This window comes from Anas acuta, chromosome 2 (assembly GCF_963932015.1).
Source record: "Anas acuta chromosome 2, bAnaAcu1.1, whole genome shotgun sequence".
NCBI classification, from domain to species: domain Eukaryota; kingdom Metazoa; phylum Chordata; class Aves; order Anseriformes; family Anatidae; genus Anas; species Anas acuta.
The window spans coordinates 43,522,615-43,541,510 of NC_088980.1; the positions used below are offsets into that span (position 1 = coordinate 43,522,615).

Sequence of the window (18,896 nt, forward strand, 5' to 3'; positions counted from 1 at the left end):
AGTAAGGCTCCATGAAAAGAGCTTAAAAAATTATCTACCTGAGTTTGTAAGTTGATACAATCATTTAATAGAAGGTCTAAGACCATGCAGGTACACAAAGCATTTTTAGAACCATTATTGGTTAAACAATGATGGAAAAAAGATGCCACTCTGGCTTGTTAACCCGTAAGATCACTTAGAGACATCAATGTACATTTTCCACCATAACATTTACCAAACCCAACACAGCCTATCGTTATTAGGGAGTCTCTGTACCCGCTTCTGTCACCCCCGAACGTGAGCAGGGGAGGAACAAAGATCTTTCAATACAGTGATCTGAAAATGTGCTTCTGCAACTTTACTCCACAGGTAAAACAAGGGGCACGTTGTGTGTCGCCATTAGAGTTGTGTAAAAACCCAACACACTGGTTTTAAATTGCCTCTCCTGAGAATATCTGAACTTAAACCGCCCTCCAGGAATAGGAACTTGGTTGCTTTGTCATGGTGGAAAAAATCCCATTGTGTCAAGAAAGCTACTAATACAATCACCAAGTCAAGAAAATCAGTATCTTATTCCCTTCAAGCATTTGGTACAGCATTGTGTTTACAGCAATCATAACGTTAGTCTTTCCACACAGGAACAGGACATACTCGTAGGCATGCATAAAAGTTTCTCTTGTAGAGAGAAGACCTTTAGGTCTCATCGACATAAGAACACTGCAAATAAATGAAGTATGTCGCCTAGTAGTGTCATAATACTGAAAGGAGGTTACATTTCCATACTTCGTAGTGAAAACGGATCAAACTCAAGTGTTTCAGGTATCTCAGTCCTGTTTGCCAAAGTATACGAACATTTGGTTTTATTTACAGATTCTCTAGCAAGGGCAGCTTAGTATTTCCATGGGCAGGCAGAAAAAAAAAACAAAAACAAAAAACAAAAGCAAGCCACCGTATTGTACACATTTAATATCTGTTTCAGTTAAATGCTTGTCCAAAAAGCAGGATGAATCCTTCCCCCAGGCAGATTCTCAATTATTTCTCAAACCTGTCTGATGCTAAATTGAGGTAGATGATTAACTTCTGCAAAGTGAGGTAGAACTTTGAGAAAAGATAGATAGTGGCATCTTTAGTTGTGCATTTTGTACCACAAACTGGGTTTCAAACTCCCAAGGACAAAAGACCAAAGGTACAATATTTGTCTAACGCAAGTACCAGTGTTCATTTTTTATACAGCTCCAAACTGTGTCTAAATATCTCTATTTTTAAATACCCTCTTACCTTTTGGCACCATTTGGCTTACACTCCTTTAAAAAAAATAAACAAAACACTTTGGCACAATTTCTTTTAAACCAGAACTGAACAGAAATCTTATGATCAAAGACATGGCCAGATAAGCCGATAAACCTGCTCTCTTCCAAAATTAATTTTGGTGTAACTGTAACAAAACAGACCGGGCCCATTTTCCTGCAATTACAAGGGAAGGCCACATCCAAGTACCTTGCTCTTCTTTCTCCCAACTTGGTTATGTCTGGCCCCAATACGCATTAGTTTTCAGGTGTTGTCATCATTCACTAAATCTTTGTAGTTTGGGTTTATGGGCTTCAAGTTATTTAAAGGTACTAAATAAAAGGAGTGAGTTATCTGAAGGACCTGCATTATCAAGTACTGTGTCTGCTGTGGTTTGGGGCTGAAGTTCCTGCTTAACTGAGAAGGGACAAGATTGTTTCATAGGCTAAGCCTGGAACAGCCAAACTGACCGCTGATAACATTGTCAAGCAAAAAGTTTGCCGGAGAGCCACTGTTTTAACCTGGCGTGGTGAGATTCCTTTGGGATTTCTAGCAGACAGGTCTGTTACCCACATCTCATCTGCCAACGCTAGAGCTAAGAGAAAGAGGCACAAGCTCACCTTACCCTTCTCCAGGCCATCATCTCCACCGGTTCAGAAGATTACTCCGAACACTTAGGCTTGTTTGGTTTGCAATCAAGCTTCAAAGCCTTGCTTTTTTTCCCTTTGTACACTTTTACCACATATTATACCAGGCCATTAACCTTAGAAAGTTCATAGCATGAGAACATGTATGGAAAAAACAGGACAAGGTTTGAATCTTGTTCATTAGCTACATCTTACCCTATGAGGAACTTTTAGAAAGTGTCTGATGTTGGCATTGAACTTGTATATTATCGATACTCATCTTCATTGCATATAAAACTCCATTTTATAAGCTACACTACTGCTTTTTCACTGAGACCAAGTGTGCTTAGCACTACCTGTGACAAAGTTAAGGAATTAGTTTGGGTAGCTAAATAGTAGTGTTTTTAAAACAAAAAAGCTCCCCAACACATGAGGTGAAACGCTTGAGGCCTAATGGTTTGTGAGCAAGTCCACTGAATTAGGCGGACAGCAAGTTAAAAGTTAGTTATTCTCCCTGACAGAGCTGGACTGGCGGTTTGTGCAATGGCTCCACACCAAACAGCAGAGGGCAACTTGTCTGTCACCTTCTACACAGTGCGGGCTGGAAAAAGGCAAGAATATTTCTGTTCAATAATGCTGAACACATGCTTAGCCTTTTCTTTTTCAAAGGCCTGGATAACAACTCCCTTCTCCCAGCCCCAGAGAAGGAACCCAGTAAGCATCAAAGCGAAAGAGCGTTTCTAGCACACTAACATCGACAGCCACTCAGGTCAAGATATTGATAGACCTGGCATTTTCATTAAGACATGATAGGTTAAATGCAAGGACACAGCAAACTAAATATTAAAGCTTTTAAAACCAATTTTCTTTGGTATCTAGATCCTGCAGGTATTACTTTTCACAGCCCAAAATTGCAATTAATTCTTGGGCTGAATAATACAAAGCAAACACGGATATCTGCCATAAATGTTGGCCACCCCCAAGATGGGAGGCATGCACACAAGTAGAACTTGAAGCTGAAGGTAAACTAGGTTTCTCTCATACCCACGTGTTGAGTGGCCACACAAGTTTAATGACAGACATCTGTATAAAAGATTATCCTTTTGAAGACTGTTTTTAAAACATGCTATCCTAAGATTAAGCCCAGCTGAAACATACTGCCTTGAAGAGTTTGCTTCCTTGAGGCTTTGGCTGAAAGGCAGCACAGTTATTTAATTTAGGTGGTTTTCCTCACCCTTCTTTTAAAAGGTTTTGCCATCTCATTGAATTTGTCTGTTTCTTTCTGGTCCTTTAAGTTTAAGCCTCCTCTAAGTGGAGGAAGTCTATATGCAACACATCAGGATTTCTACAAAACCCAGAAAGTTAACACTCCTTGGAGGGGAAAAGCAGCAAGAAGGAAAGTGCACCTTGTGATTTCTCACAAATTTATGAAGAGCCTTTCAATCTCAGGTTACTTTTGTGCATGATAGTTGGCAAAGGGATGAACCCTTTCCGCAGAGGATGGTAAAGGCCCTTCAGACATTGACCATGTTTATGTTTCAGAGATCTTCTCTTGCAAACAGTAATATAAATCCCATAGCATTTCCAAGGCAAAGACTACTGATACACGAATCCTTCCGTCACTGAGTGACAGAAAAGCCCTCTGCTCCCTAATTTTAACCATTGCCACTAAGTGCCTCATCCAGAGGATAAAGCAACAACTCCAGAGACCATACCTGCACTAACAGCTAAATGTGAATTGAAAATTTTGAATAGAACTAGAACTTCCAGGGCCTCAAAGTCCCTCGTTTATTAGAAAGATATCTATTGTCCCAGAAAGTTTCTGCTTCTCAAAAGAGCATTTTTTTATATCCCTGAAAGGGCTAATTTCGCCCTGCCTCCAAGCTTTTAAGGATCATTAGTTTATTTTTTACACAGAATTCTTTGGTACTGCCCTGGAAAAAAAAAAAGTTTCATCTTGATATAATTTGCCTTAGGCTGGAACTAGTAACTTTTCATTTGGATCTGTAGCAAGAGCTACATGGAGCCACAGGCTCACCCCACCTGAAATACTGAATTAGAGCTTCTGGACTACTCCAGTCCAGCTCCCTGGGAAAGCCAGAGGATGAAAAAAAAGTTTCACCACTGATAGTTATTGCAATCCTCTAAACACAAGAGACTTGATTTTTCCAAAACTCACCCTGAATCTCCAAAGCTGTGCTTATTTCTTACTTTTGGAAATAGGTACCACTTCTAACAAATCCATTGAACTTTTTTTCCCCCTTAAAGTCTCCCTATGGGGAGGGCCAAAAAAAAAAAAAAAAGAAAAAGCTAGTCATTTCACAAAAAAAAAATTAAATCAAGGGCTTGATTTTCCCTGTTTCAATGCTCCTCATAACTTCTTATCCAGATTAGGCATACATACTGATAACAGAAAAGACTTTAATACTAAACTTTCAGATGAAAAGATATAAAAAGAAATAACTCAAGGACAGGTTACACTACAGGAAGCCTTGCTTTGTCTAAGCTTTTTGACAACTGAACTAAGCCACTAGAAGGAACAATTTGGTTTCAACTCAAAAGAATTTTTGTGCATTTTCATCAGCTTCTCTTTGTGCTGTTGGATTACTGTGTTTCAGAAAAAGTACACAGAAATGCCAAAAAGATGCAAACTTGCTCTTCCTGGCAAGTAAATCCCACTCACTTCCACAAAACGTTCAAAGTCTCTGGGAACAAGACACTGTGCTCACCAGTAAATCAAACACACTGAGGTATAAAAAGGAGAACAGGAAAAAGTTCTCTGCTGCAGCAGCAATTCAAAAAAAAAAATCCCCCTCCCGTGTCCCCACCCACAGAACTGCAGTATGGTCAAGAACACAAATTCTCTACGAATACCTACTACCATTTTCTCCATTAAAAAAACAAAAACTTATAGCGCCTTTTTGGCTTAAGCCTACAGAATATACCACACAAACCACCTAATGTGCACAGCAACACATGTTTGTGCATGAAACCCCATGGGGGGAGAGGTAAAAATTTTCTGAACTGTGAGTGTGTTGGGGCGGGGAGGAGGAGAGAAACTGGGGATGGAAGGGAGGACAATGAGGTAGATAGAATTTAACTTTACAGGCTCACTCCCTGCAGAAAAGATAAGTACATTCATCTGTAAAAAAATTAAAGATGAGGTAGGTTTGAATCAACGTTGTATTTTTTCATTTTCTCTTAGAAGAATTTCCCTGAGACAGTTTCTTCCTAATTCAAACACAGATTAGAAGACGAGAATTCGATTGTTTCCAAAGTCGACCACAACAATCATGCCATCAGGGGTGACGGCTATACCTGAAGGACGGTCCATCTGACCAAAGCCGCTTCCCTGAGTGCCAAACTTGCATAAAAAGCTACCATTGGACTCAAATATCTGCACCCGGTGGTTCCTGGAATCGGCCACAATGATGCGCCCCTCTTGATCCACCGCCACTCCCTGCGGGCGCAGGAACTGCCCGTTGCCGCTGCCCTCCGAGCCCAGGAAGCGTGCTGACTGGCAATCGGCGTGGATGACCAGCAGGCGATGGTTGTTGAAGTCTGTCACGACCAAGTGGCCCTCGTGATTGAAAGTCACACCTCTGGGGGAATCAAAGTGCTTCCAGAGTGCCCCTTCAAAGCCATACTTGTTAAGAAACGCACCATCGGGCCCGAACAGCTGAACGCGGTGGTTCCTCGTGTCAGAGACCAGGATTTTGCCCTCTGCGTTGACGGCCACATCCCACGGGTAATTGAATTGCCCATTCTTCGTTCCTTTCTCCCCAAACTTCAGGATGAACTGCCCTTCGAAGGTGAAGATCTGGATGCGATGATTGTCCTTGTCAGCCACGACGATCCTACGTGAGATGTCACAGGCCACACCAGCGGGACGATCGAACTGGCCGGGCCGGGAGCCCAGCGTGCCGAACTTGTGGTGGAAAGTCCCGCATGGCTTGAACACCTGGATGCGGTTATTGCTGCGGTCAGCCACAATGATGTAGCCTTCTTTGTCTACGCTAACCCCCCAGGGGCGGCAGAGCTTGCCGTCGCTATCTCCCTCGCTGCCAAACGAGAGCCCAGGCAGCCCGATACCGATGTAGCTGCGCCCAGATTTCACCATGACCTTGAAGGGACTGTTCTCAATGTGTTGGTTGCACATCATCACGGACACCAGGTGCTCTCCCTCTAGCTGTGGACGGTAGCTGACCAGGTAGGTCCCGTTCTGTTGATCGCTGACGTCTGCCCCAAAAAGGTTTCCATCTGGACCCATCACCACTGCAGAGATCATGTCGCCTCCTGAAAGGCGAGGCTCACCATCGTGGTCATAGCCTATCACTGTGAAAGAGGCCACCTTGCCCTGCAGCGCGCGCTTGAGGCCTTCCCCAGTGGCTTTGGTCAGAGGAGCAAAAGCCCCACTGCTAACAAAACCCATTGATTTAATGGCCATATACAAGGCCTGGTCAGGGGGCGTGAACATGATCCTGTCATCCTCCTGGGGCTGGAGAAGGCCCCTCACATTCTTCAGCTCCTGCACCTGAGCCAGCATACGGTCCCGGGCCAGAAGAATATCCATGGTACGACCTTCCTCCAGGACCTGCTGAACAGCACTAATGGTGTTGTCCAGCTTATTTAGGTTCTGACGTAACTTTTCAACTTGCAGGTAGAGTGACTTAGCCTTGACTTGACGAATCTTTTCCACCTTGGGGGAGAGGAAGGGGGAAGAAAAGCACACTTATCAGGGAAAGACAACCCGTGACACCCAAACACTTCCTAATGTTCCTTCTACATAAACAGTTACGTAGTTATTGCAGGATGCTGACACAGGACGTGATAAGATAAACTGTAAAACAAGCCTTTAGAAACTATGGCATAGAGAACACAAGTGAGGAAAAGCAACTATTTATCCAAATTCAGATTTTCTCCAGTCCTCCAGTTAAAACAAAAAAATCACACATTCTTGCTCTGTGGAACTGCCGCATCAGTATTTTATTTGTTCTACTTGAAAGATTCACTTGTTTAGTAGCTAATAATGACTTGCTTCCTTAAAAGCTACTCTACCCCCTACCTGCAAGGTACTTGACAGATCATCAGAAGGCACATCTTATTTAGACTCTAAAGACTAAAGTTACTGCAGCTCTCAAAGAGCAGAGTCCAAAGCATCTCTAAGAGGAGAATAGAGAAGAATTTCAGAGGGTGGGCTGTTAGCACACAAGGCTGATGCTGAGTTGGCATCAGCCAATGGATATGGGCTCTCCTCGTTCCCTTGCCTGCCCAAACTGTTTTCGTGGGACTGGATACTACCAGACACCTATCTCCAGGACCTTTTAGGATCCAGTTATTTTGATATTTTCTTACAAATACTGGCAGTCATGCTGAGCTACTATTTTACAACAGGATGCCATAATGTCACTTCAAAGGACAGACAGTTGCTGCCAGCCCCTTCTAGGGCTGGAAGCTCAACCAACAATAGTTCTGTTTTGTTTTTAAAAATATACCCATGTTTGTCTTTACTTGTCAAAATCACTTTTGACAACTGGAAAAATACACCTGCTTTGTAAATTTAATTAATCGCTTTGTTGTTGTTAAAATGCATTTCTTTATGCCTGATACTTGTGTGGCTGCAGAACAATACCGATGTATTTTGGTGAGGGACAAGTCACAGTTTATAACCGAGTCTTCAGACTTCACAAAGTGAGCAGTTAACAGATGTACAAACACGCCATTTCATTTAAAATTAAGGGATATTTTTACACAACTGCTTCCAAACAAGTATCAAACATGCTTCCTCCAATATCTCATTGAAGTCACCAGTTTCCAAAAGATTACCAGTCATGAGTACTTTGACCTCAGCTTTAGTACCCAAAATTATTCACTAGCACTCCTCACATCAGGCCTAAACATGCATTCTGCTTTTTCTTTTATGCTAGAATCATTTCTCACACCAGTATGCAATCAAGACCCATTTTTTCCTTCATGAAAATGAAACAGTTTTATAACTTGAAGAAAACTTGTTCTCAGTATGGGCTTTTTTTTTTTTTAAATGCACCTATGCTGGGATACAAATTCTTGCTTCTGTACTAGTAATACCTCAGAAGAAAAGGCTGCCAAAGTTTCTTGGGCAAGGCCAACGGTGGAAAGTGAACTTCTCCCTCATTCCAAGTACCTCAAGAAAGCAGCCTTCAAACAGTAACTATCAAGTTTGTTCTTATAAGAATGTCTAAAACCAAGAGAACTATAAAAACACAAACCTCTACTTTAAGAGATTACTCACTGTATCTACAGCAACAGATTAAACCAGAAAATTACTGTTCCATTCCATTTCATGAGAAGAGGCAGGGCAGGAATAATTTAGCAGAATGGTACTGCCTCTTGACATCCAGTGCCTCAACCATGTGTACAGGCCATCCTGGCCTTTAATAAGGGTAGTGGGCACACAACCTTTTTTTTCCCCTCTATACTTCATCCAGTGCACCTGCAGGTTTACAGGAGCACTTGAAATTTACTTGTAAGCTTTCTCACCTTTACCATGCATTTTTGCTCCTTCCCCTATACCAATTTCAGCAATCTTGTGGTCACAGAAGAGTCCATTTGACTGGTTGATCTAAAAGAGCTAAGCCAACAGCAAAAAGAGTGCATTTCTGCTCAGTTCTGCATTAGGTCTCAAAAGACCACTGCTAGACACTAAAAAAACGTGACCATTAAATTACCTTTCTGGATACTTCCCCCATTGTGTTTCCCCACCCTGCACATTTATCACAGCTGAAGCAAATGCAGGAGTTTGAGATTACTGAAAGTACTTGAGTGCAGATACTGCTGCTGGGAAATATTTTCATTCTGCTAGTAAAAACCCAAAACCCTGCCATATTACTTCATTTCACTAATCAGAAAAGGCAACTACACTTTTTATAGAATAAAGCAAGTTCCTGGGTGTGTCGAGAAAGCTAGTCTTGCCAGATTTATACTGATTTGTTTCTAAGGACACAGCATATACAGCTTTACTCCTTTCCTTTGTGTATGAGAAGTGGATCCTTCTATAAGAACACCCGTATACTACATACATAGTTATACGGGAACATTTTAGGTTTTAAAGAGATATTCATTAAACAAAACGTGGACATTCTCTTCATCATTCAGCACTGGAGATGTGATGTATTGCTGCTGAGCCAGCAGGGGGAGCGCCCACCTTACTTGTGATGCTGAGCTTGCCTCAGGATATAGTAGTCCCTACCAAAAACTAGTTTGTGATGCAAAGATACTTCCAAAACAAAATCAACCAGGGCCAGAATCCAGCATCCTGCTTCCTAGAAAACAGTATTTCAATTGAAGTGGTATTTCAATTCAGTGTTCCGAGGAAAGACATTTGAATCTAGCCCTGTGCTGTTAAAGAACACATTTTCAATTTCAAGTGTACGAAGCACGAATGTTTAAGTACTTACCTTCCAGAGCAGCTCGCACTCTCGCTCTTCCAAGGCCTTCTTGTGTCTAGTTGTCACTGCTTTGACTTCAGACTGTACCACCTTAGCTTTCATCTCAACTTGCTCTGCCACCGCCTGGGCCTGTTCAATACTCAACTGGAAAGAAAAAGACACATTTCGGGATCAACCAAACCTGTAAAAACAGACATTTAACTACACCTTCAAGAGAAGGCACGAAGTGACATTTCTAAGGTTTTACCAGGCCTTCACCCATTTTGTACTTCAAAGCCTGAAAACAGACATGATTTTATTCTTTTAATAAGTTTATTAGCCTCCATGTCCTTCTTGTGCTGGGGGCCCCAGAGCTGAACACGGGGCTCCAGGTGGGGTCTCACAGGAACAGAGTGGAGGGGGAGAATCCCCTCCCTTGACCTGCTGGCCATGCTTCTTTTGGTGCAGCCCAGGATATGGTTGGCTTTCCGGGCTGCAAGTACACGTTGCTGGCTCATGTTGAGCTTCTCATCAACCGACACCCCCAAATCCACTCTCCACCCAGCCTGTATTTGTACTTGGGATTGCCCTGACCCTGGTGCGGGACCTTGCACTTGGCCTTGTTGAACCTTATGAAGCTCACACAGGGCCACCCTCTCAAGCCTGTCCAGGTCCTTCTGGATGGGATCCCTTCCCTCCAGGGTGTCAACTGCACCTCAAAGCTTGGTGTCAAAGATGCTGAGGTAGCACTCAACCCCACCATCCATGTTACTGATAAAGATGTTAACATTGACATACACAAAAAATCCAACATCCTACCAACAATACACACCACTGACAGCTTCACAAGGAAAAATTTTACTTGTTGGCAGATGAGAAAATTCAACTTCATTTTCCACACTGCATACTGAAAGCCATGGAAACATCCATGAATATTTGTTTTTGAATACAGAATTTTTCTGGTAGATTTTGATTCCTTTTCCTCACTTTGGTTTGAAAGACTGGTACATCTCAGAACTTCCCTAAGCTATTTCAGACTAGGTGGCAAGGGAAAGCTCTGGAAGAAAAATTTTTAAGTTGAACTTTGTGTGTAGTGTTGCTCAAGATACCTTCTGAAATGCAGTCTTGATGGTTGATAAAGAACAAATGTAATTTAAGGGCTTCACTTCTAGGGTCTTACAGAAAATATCTTCAGTTTGATCAGTCCACAGGCACTTTCAGAATTAAGCAGATATGATAATCCATGAACTACCTGGTTCCAGCTTTGCCTATAAAGTTAGGCAGGGCTTTTTGCTATCCTTTATGTACAGCAGAGTTACTGGTATTTTCAGAGTCTGAACTGGCAAATTAACAGCATCTAATTTACACCAACAATAGGAGTATTACCTGTCAAACAAAAATAAGTGTTTCCTCATTCCAGGTAGTTACTCTAGAGCAAGTTTGAGTTACAGAATTAAGTGTATGTTTCCAGGTCATGTAGGAATACAGAACTGCAAGGAAAATGAAGACTAACTTTATCAAGTCATTAGCCCTTAGAGAAAAGATGAAATAGACAAGCGTAAGAAAAGCAAGAAGACAACGGTTCTGATCTTTAATGAGGAGTCTCTTGCAATCTGGTAGAGGAAGATGTGAATGCTACTCTACAGCTCCTCTGCAGGACAGGGCTCAGGAAGAGAAGCATGCCTCAGCTGTTCTGCCTTCATGCAGCTAGCTCCAGGTTAGAATCCCCAACTTTTTTTTTCCTCCAAATTAGAAGGGACAGCCTGAACATCCCACTCCACCCAGACCCGACATGCCTTCACACAAAGCTAGCAGACAAATTCAATTCACCACTTCAAGTCCACAGAAAGGACGAAAATCTTGTTACAACAATTGCAAAGCAGACATTTCACAACTGCCCCCAGACTAGGACTTCATAAAGAGCCAGTAAGTCTCAGTCCTAGCTGAGAAAGTCCACGTGCAAGAATTACAGTGCCTCCATATCACCTCTGCTTTACCATTTAAATACAGAACCAGCTTTTACTGTCAGGAAACTTATTTCTTCCAAAGCAGACTTAGTCCTGTCAAGAACAGCAGATACCCTCCTCTTGCTAAGAGATGGGGATATATCTTTAAGAATGTAAGCAATAGGAAAATGTTATCCATTCATATTCTAATTCTAGTAAGTATTTCTGATAGCAGATAAGTCTTAGTTGAATTTGAGCTTTTTGTACAGCAGTACCCATTAGGACTGAGCTGTGTGCACATTGCAATTAGCTATAAGGCATGAAGAATCTCAACTATTCTCAGTTCTTTACCAAAACCACTCATGAACTCCATCACAATAGGAGATGCTTATTTTTCATCCATAGGAACCAGTTACAGTTTGGCAAAGCATCCTCACAATGCCTTCTGCAAGAACTGCACTCTATAGCTTTAAATTGTCTACCAACAACTCATGGCACGTGGATTTGTTATTAGCCTGAGCCTAAACAGTTCAAAGCAGCTAAGGATGGCAAAGATGCTACAATGCTACAGCTTTAGCATTGACCGGAACATTAACAAAGCTTTAGAAAATTCACATGATCCCATAACACTCTACCCAAACAGGCTGCAACAGCCTGGGAAGGCTAACCAGCAAGCAGGGCAGCAGGCAGCAGTATGTGGGAGAACAGCAATGGGCAAATTACCTGCCTGAAGCAGGAACTGGAAGCTTTAAGGATAACTTTTGAGAGCCTTCACTACATGGAAATCCCTCACACTAATTACTGTAAGGTATCACAACTCTTCCACAATGAACCTCTTTTGTTTAGCAGGTATTTTTATGCAGAACTCGTCCTTGGACAGGTCAACTTGTTGGGAACAACGTTGAGAAGCAGCATTTCTCGTTCTGGTCAGGCACATGATCTTTTTACAACAAATCCTTTTAAAGAGCACCCTGTATGCCACGCTTCCTAGCATAATTATTCCAGTGCTTGTGAACACAATAGTTAACAAGTTCATGTGCTTCAGAAACTGGAGACAAGGACTGTGTTTAGGAGACCATCCAGTTCAGTTATCCATCACAAATTCTGGAACAACTACTGTGGCTCCTGCTGTTGGTAGATACAGTAAATTGCCTAATTGCAGCTTGCACTTACGTGAGTGCCCAGGGGCCAGAAAATGACCAAGATGTTCCCCATTCTATTATGGATGTCACCAGTGTCTTGTGTTGCTTAAAATAAAATTAAGGAAAGGACTTTGCAATGTATCTTGCAAGCTTCAGACTGAAACTAGTACTTCCAATTTGTCATATTAAAATTCAAGTAATGGTGGAGTGTGTTTAAGAGCCACAACAAATGGAAGCCTTGCAAATCAAGGTTCCAGGGGGCAGGCAATCATGTTTTCATGATGGAATGCAATTCAACCCAGCAAACATCCACCACTGGATGCTGTTACCAGCCCATTTCAGAATTTCTTGTTCTTCTCTATAAACCTACCCAAAAAGCAACACAGAACACACACTTCAGGAGAAGAGGACAATGGCATGCAGTATTACCTGTACTTTCAGATTACGGAGCATTTAATGAGGATTATTAAGTGCACAAGTCTCATGATCTCCAGCTATTTTGTACAAGCTGAAAAAGACAACTCCATTGAACGTTCAAGGTAGCAATACCTATCAATTCATACAGCATTTTGCATCTTATTAGTCCTGGCTCTGCACAAACATGTCAAGTGTCACTGGCAGCCAGGGTGCCAGACCTGCATACAGAATGCCAATTCAACCATTCCTTTTCAGGGCAAGACCACTAGAAACCCAGATGTGCCTGGCTAGTTTCTATATGCTCCAGCCTGTTGTGAATAAGAGGCCAAAAGCAGAGTTGTTTTGAACCCCTGGTGCCCTTTAGGACACCTCTGTGAGCTCCCCTTCAGCTAACATCTAACAACCTGCAAAAAGCTTCCAGTAATGATCTTGCTACTGCAGTTCTGACATTACAACAGTCAGAAGTAGCAAAGTAGTATTAAGAACCTGATAGCATTTCTGGATATCTGGGCTGACTATGGAGGGGCCCAAAGCAGGATTTGCCATTTTCAGTTTTCAACAGTTCTCCAGATTTATCTTCTCTTGGACATCAAGAGCTGGTTCCACCAGAAACCACAGCCTCAAGGTAACGAAAAGCCTTCTGGCATCTCATATTTGCTTAACTTAAGTTTTCCTATAACACATTTGGAAGTATTTTTCTAGAAATCACTGCTTGAGTTTTCAGTAGTGCCACTTCCTTAAAAATACAAGTTATGGCCAGAAGTGTGCAACACTCAGTAAGAACCCTCGCTATGAGTTTCTACAGCTTGCTACCCTAATTATCTGGGTACACTCACAATTCGGTTCACACAGTACACAATTAATCAAAGAGACCACACAGAAGAGCCTTATAATCCAGATGCTTATAATCCAGATGCACATTGTTGCATCCGATCAGTTCAGAAAGTTCTCTATTTGAGCACTGCTGTACAACACTGCGCTGTGTAGAACACGACTGTGGCAACACCATGCAACATGTAAAGGCGGTTTATGGTGATTGAATTGCCAACCATCAACGCTAAGCTTGCATGAGTGTTTAAAAGGTCCTTTCATAGACAGGGGATAAAGAACCTTAAATACACACTTCCCACCTCAATATGGAGGACTTAAACCTTAAACACTAAGGAACTTAAGAGCAAGTTTATCCTACTTAAGAAGGATGGGGGTGGAGGGGCTTTTTTCTTGGGAAGAAAAGCTTTGAGATATTCTGGCAAACCCTCTCTAGACTTTAAAAGCAACTTAAATAAAAAACTAGGGAAGTCTGTATATCCCAGGGTAGCCCCCTTTTACCACATGCTAAGGGTGTCCCACCCATAAATATTTTGTTACCACAAGGAAGCGAGAACAAGCAGATAGAGGGCTGGTTTTACAGGATTTTTTCCCCCAATTACTTAGGCCATAAGAGCCAGCTTTCTCCATCAAGAACTGGATGTAAACTTCCTACTGTTCCTCTACTGGAGAAATTAACTGGAGATCTTATATAAAATATAGCTACAGTAAGAACACGAAGATAAATAGGCTTTGCAGTTGCTTTGAAGTAATATTGGCATGGCCACAGCACAAATCAGTCATTGGGCCAATTTAAAAGATTTCCATAAAAAGTGTGAACAAACTAAGATGTTCTCACTTACACTGGTTATAGAATCTCAAAGAGCTTTGACACAGGGAGGGCTCCAGCCTCACGTTGCTGAGGTTAGCTCATGGCAGACAAATTAAACCGCTTTGGTTTGTACTGCAGGAACGTGATTTTTGCCTAAACTTTAAAGGTAGAGCAGTAGCACGGACTTACAGTGTAAAGTACCATGGACTTGAAGTGTGAAAATCTGCTGTCTTCCTAGGTAATTATCTACTTGTATATAAAACTAAGAAATTCACTAAAATAGGGCATGATCTAATTAGAAGTACCTATAGAAATTCAGGCTCTTGATAGAAAGGCTAGATTTACGTTAAGGACTTAACTGACCATTTGTGAAACTGTATTCTGCTTTATATTTCCTTTCATCTGGGCTGTTGGAAAGAGTCAATTGTGCTTTTCTGTTTTGTTTGCTAGGCTTCATTTTTAGATTCTCCATCCGGCAAGCCTGACTTCAAAGCCATGCACTGGGGCGTTTGAGCTTACTCAGTGTGACAACACCAGAAGGATGCTTTGCAGCACAGCAGTGCCATCCCTCTCAGCTATCGGCCTCCCGGCAGCAGCACAGATTCCATATGGGAACCCACAGGGAAGCTCCAGAGGCTCAGGACAACAGATCAGCTTCCTCCTCTGGAGGACCAAATTTCCTGGTTACCTCTCTCCCCCCTTCTCCAGAGGGAAGGTGCTCAAGGTCCAGCTGATCTACTTCATACCAGTTTATTTCTGCAAGAAGAGGCACTGCCTTACTGGCTGGCCCTCCTTACCAAAGCTTAAACATTTGATGCTGGAAAGCAAGTCACTTCTTTCCATGCTCTGCTAATGACCAGTCCCACGGCAGGCTTCCACATTTAAATGAAGCCATTGCCAAACACCCCAACAAACACAGCTGTAGGCTGAGATAGTTTAAAAAACAAAGCTATTTTTAAGACAGCTGGCATACAGAGATCAAACCGTATTTTACCATGTTCACCTGGAAATTAACCCTAAACAGAAGCAAGCACTCAATGCTTTACTGTTACTCCTCAAGTGCATTAAATTACACACACATACATATACATATATACAGTTACACATGTATAGATGTATTTTAAGAACATGACATTTTGAAGAAGCCATCTATCTATCATCATAACAGATTTACGTTCAGTTTGTGGCCCACTCCTTGGAAAAAATTCTGAAAGAAGACTGCTAAGTGTGCACTCTGATAAGGTAAAAGCAAGTCAGCGGGACAAGCTGACGGGTATCAAAAGGGAACAGTCCCGTGTGACACCCCCACCCCATTAATCTGATGTCAACCGGGGCTTTCGGACCCTTATATGAATCAAGTCACTGAAAATGCTAGAAAATTATCTCCGCAAGGAGGATAGCTTTGTGATGAGATAAGCCTGCTCAGAAAGAGTCCTACAAGCAACAGGGCTGGGGGGGTTCTGCTCTGCTCCTGGCATCATCAGTCCCTGTAGCACTGTAGTGAAGCAGCCTAGGGAGCTGACTCAGCCAAAAGAGTAATCCTACCGAAAGGTTACCCTCTCCGCTGGATCAGCTCACCACTCAGCTACACATGCACAAGTTCTTGTGTTGGGGATGGGCTTAGAAATGTACGCTCCAAGCCAGGAGCGGGGCAGCACCAGGCGAGCAGCTTTCCTTTGCTGCAGAATGAATAAGGGGGGGAAAAAAAAACAAGCCTCGTGTTGCCAGACTTTCTACTTGTTTTGGGGGGAATTTGAATCCTTTGAGGAGTCAGGTTTGTGCTTTTCAGCATCTTGATTCACTGAAGCTTGATCTGGTCAGTCAGTCCTGAAATGTATCCTAACGCACAGCAATTCCCCCCACCCCACCCCCCCAAGTCTGAAAAACAATCTTTCCTCCAAAGCCACAGGAAGAGTTTAAATAAACATTTCTTCCTAAAAGCCTTCAACTTTGGTTAACCAGATACTCTCCAGCCAGTTGACTCCTGGCTTGATTTCCCCTCTCCTGCAAGGCCCTTCGGAGTCCACCTTTTTCCCTTTCCTCCCAGCCACCCCTCTTCATCCATCCCCAACATTGCATGTCCAAGAGGTATCGCTTTCCTAGCCTATTAGGAAAGTTACTAATACAGCATTATGAAACAATCCCGCTAAGAAGTGTTAGTGCACCATATTACTTTTCAACCTCCCTTCGAACACCAGGCTGTTCCTCATATTGCAGCTTATATTGGCATTTAGTTCTACAGACTGCTTCCAAGCTTTAGGAAAAAGCATTCAAGCCAATTTATTTTAATTTAGAGTCTAGTTCATTCAGGGTTTGTCCTAAATTCATGCTGACACGCTGTCTCCTCCCTGGGATAAACACATAGCTTCGCAGTCCTGCTGTCCCAAGAACAAGGAAAGCTCTGCTCTATAAAAATTGCCTTGTGTAGCAGGCTCACTGCACCAACCTTTAAGTCAGACACCTCTGCTTTCAACCGTGTCAGTTCTATTTGCTGCTGCTGTTGCTTAGGTAGCAATACCAGAGTTGTAGTCTTCCCACATTCACTCACAGATTACTACCTCAACTTCATCACAGATCTGCTCACTCACTACCCGTTTCTGTAGAGTGGTCCAGATTAAAAGAACCACTGCATTGATAAGTCAGTTCTTGAAAAACTGAGTTTATTTTACAGAATTTTTCATAAAAATAGACTAGTTAGCACTTCCAAGATGCCTCTTAACCTGCATGGACAGTATCTGGACCACGGCAAAACTAGACAAGCATAATTCAATGGAGCTATTTGCTTGAGTTACATGAGCAGCATCAGTGCCACCCACCCTTTACCCGTGCCATCATAAAGCAGTCAGCTCACCACAATAGCAGAAGCCTCCAGTAGAAAAGCCAGAAGAGAACTAGAAGGAGGAGAGTAAACCCAGTAGGAAGCAAGGAGGCACAACAGCGTGCCCGCAATACTAGCAGAGTGGTACTCAGTGTTATTCTGCTAGTGTGTACTCCAAGAGACAGTCACTACTTAGATGATTTATCCAGACCAGTTAAATGATTAAGAGCCCGGGAGGTCAAAAGCAGTAATTTAATTACTAACAGACAAGCCCTTGTCCAGGACAGCCTGGAGAAATTTAAAACACTGCACTACTGAGGTTCTTTAAACTAGTATAATCCCTTCCTTCTTGCTCATTCTGGGGACATGCTAAATGTTTCAGTATGGATTCTGCTGAAGAGCCCTACAATTCAATTTAAAGCAAGTCTTGGAAGGTAAGGTTTGCAGGATTCTGTGTTGACATGCAGTTTTAAATTAGTCATTCAGTTCCAAAACTTTTGTGTTTGTTGTTCTGGTGTATGCAAGCTGTTAACACCATAAATTGAAGGGAGGTATCAACATTTTAAAAATCGATATATCATCACAATACTTATTTCATTCCACAGGTGCAAATGAGAAAGTTTAGCTGCTCCTGATCCACTAAATGAGTTTACCTAGAAAAGGTTATAGCTATATGTCAGGCTAAAACTTTGGGTTTATTCTCACTTATAAGCAAGGCAGGAAGTTATCACCTCACATCACAGAAAGGGATCCCAACTTCCGAGCAGCCAGCCCTCTAGACACAAGTCCTACACCTGCCCAGAGTACACAGGAATTCTGTAGTACCACAAGAAAAGAGCTAGGAAACACCACTACTAGCAGCAACCACTCCCTTCAGAGGATGAGATTTAACAGATTTCGTAAGAAAATTTAAAAGACCCGCCCAAATACTCATCTACTGGAAATAAGCAGTGATGAATGGAAAGCTTTTTCCTGTACCATGTATTTGCAAGGAAAGCACATCCAGTTGGGAATGCTTGCTTCCTTCTGCTAGTGTTTACTCAAAATGGTTAAGTCTCACATAGAAGTGTTGAGTATCCAGCTCAAATTTAAAGCATTTAAGGCTGACAGAACTAGATGGTAGTAGTGCAGAGGAGCTCTGCACCATGCCTTGCCTGTCCAAAGCCTCTTCATGCAAAGAAAACTACTGGCAGTATTACAAAGTTTAGTACTAGATACTACACTCAGCACAAGTTAATTATCTACATATCCTCAGCAGGTTAATTCCCTGTGTAAATTCCTTCTGTAGATTGAAGCACTGTGCTACTTTCTTTCTGTTCTCACTCAGTATTTGTATTTGCATTGTAGAATAGCCAAGGTAGGATGCAGCATGCACCTGTGTAGTCAGAGCAATCCTTGTATGGAGACAACCAACCCCTTCCCCAGGCAGATTAGAAGTCCCACACTAATCCAAACAGCTGATTTTACATTTGGTGGCAACACTGAACACGCATGACCAGACTTATAGGTGGCTTCAGTACAGATGCTGTACAGACAAGACAGACATGTGAAAATAAGCCTCAACTGTAAAAACAAAAACGTGTTCAGCACTGCTACATAAGATCAGAACTTGGTTCAAAATGCTTCATGCTCAAGT

The 18,896-nt window shown here is 42.3% G+C and overlaps 1 protein-coding gene across 3 annotated transcripts in view; it reads right to left on the reverse strand.

The window, feature by feature from the left end:
• The window catches only part of TRIM71 (tripartite motif containing 71), a 60,436-nt gene continuing 41,540 nt past the window's right edge, over nucleotides 1-18,896 (reverse strand). For all 3 annotated transcript variants that reach the window (XM_068674469.1, XM_068674470.1, XM_068674468.1), the window contains exons 4-5: nucleotides 9,329-9,463; nucleotides 1-6,591 (exon numbers count right to left, since the gene is read on the reverse strand). In XM_068674469.1, coding sequence (XP_068530570.1) covers nucleotides 5,140-6,591; nucleotides 9,329-9,463 — 1,587 coding nt within the window. In that variant the 3' untranslated portion in view covers nucleotides 1-5,139. The remainder of the gene's footprint in view (nucleotides 6,592-9,328; nucleotides 9,464-18,896) is intronic.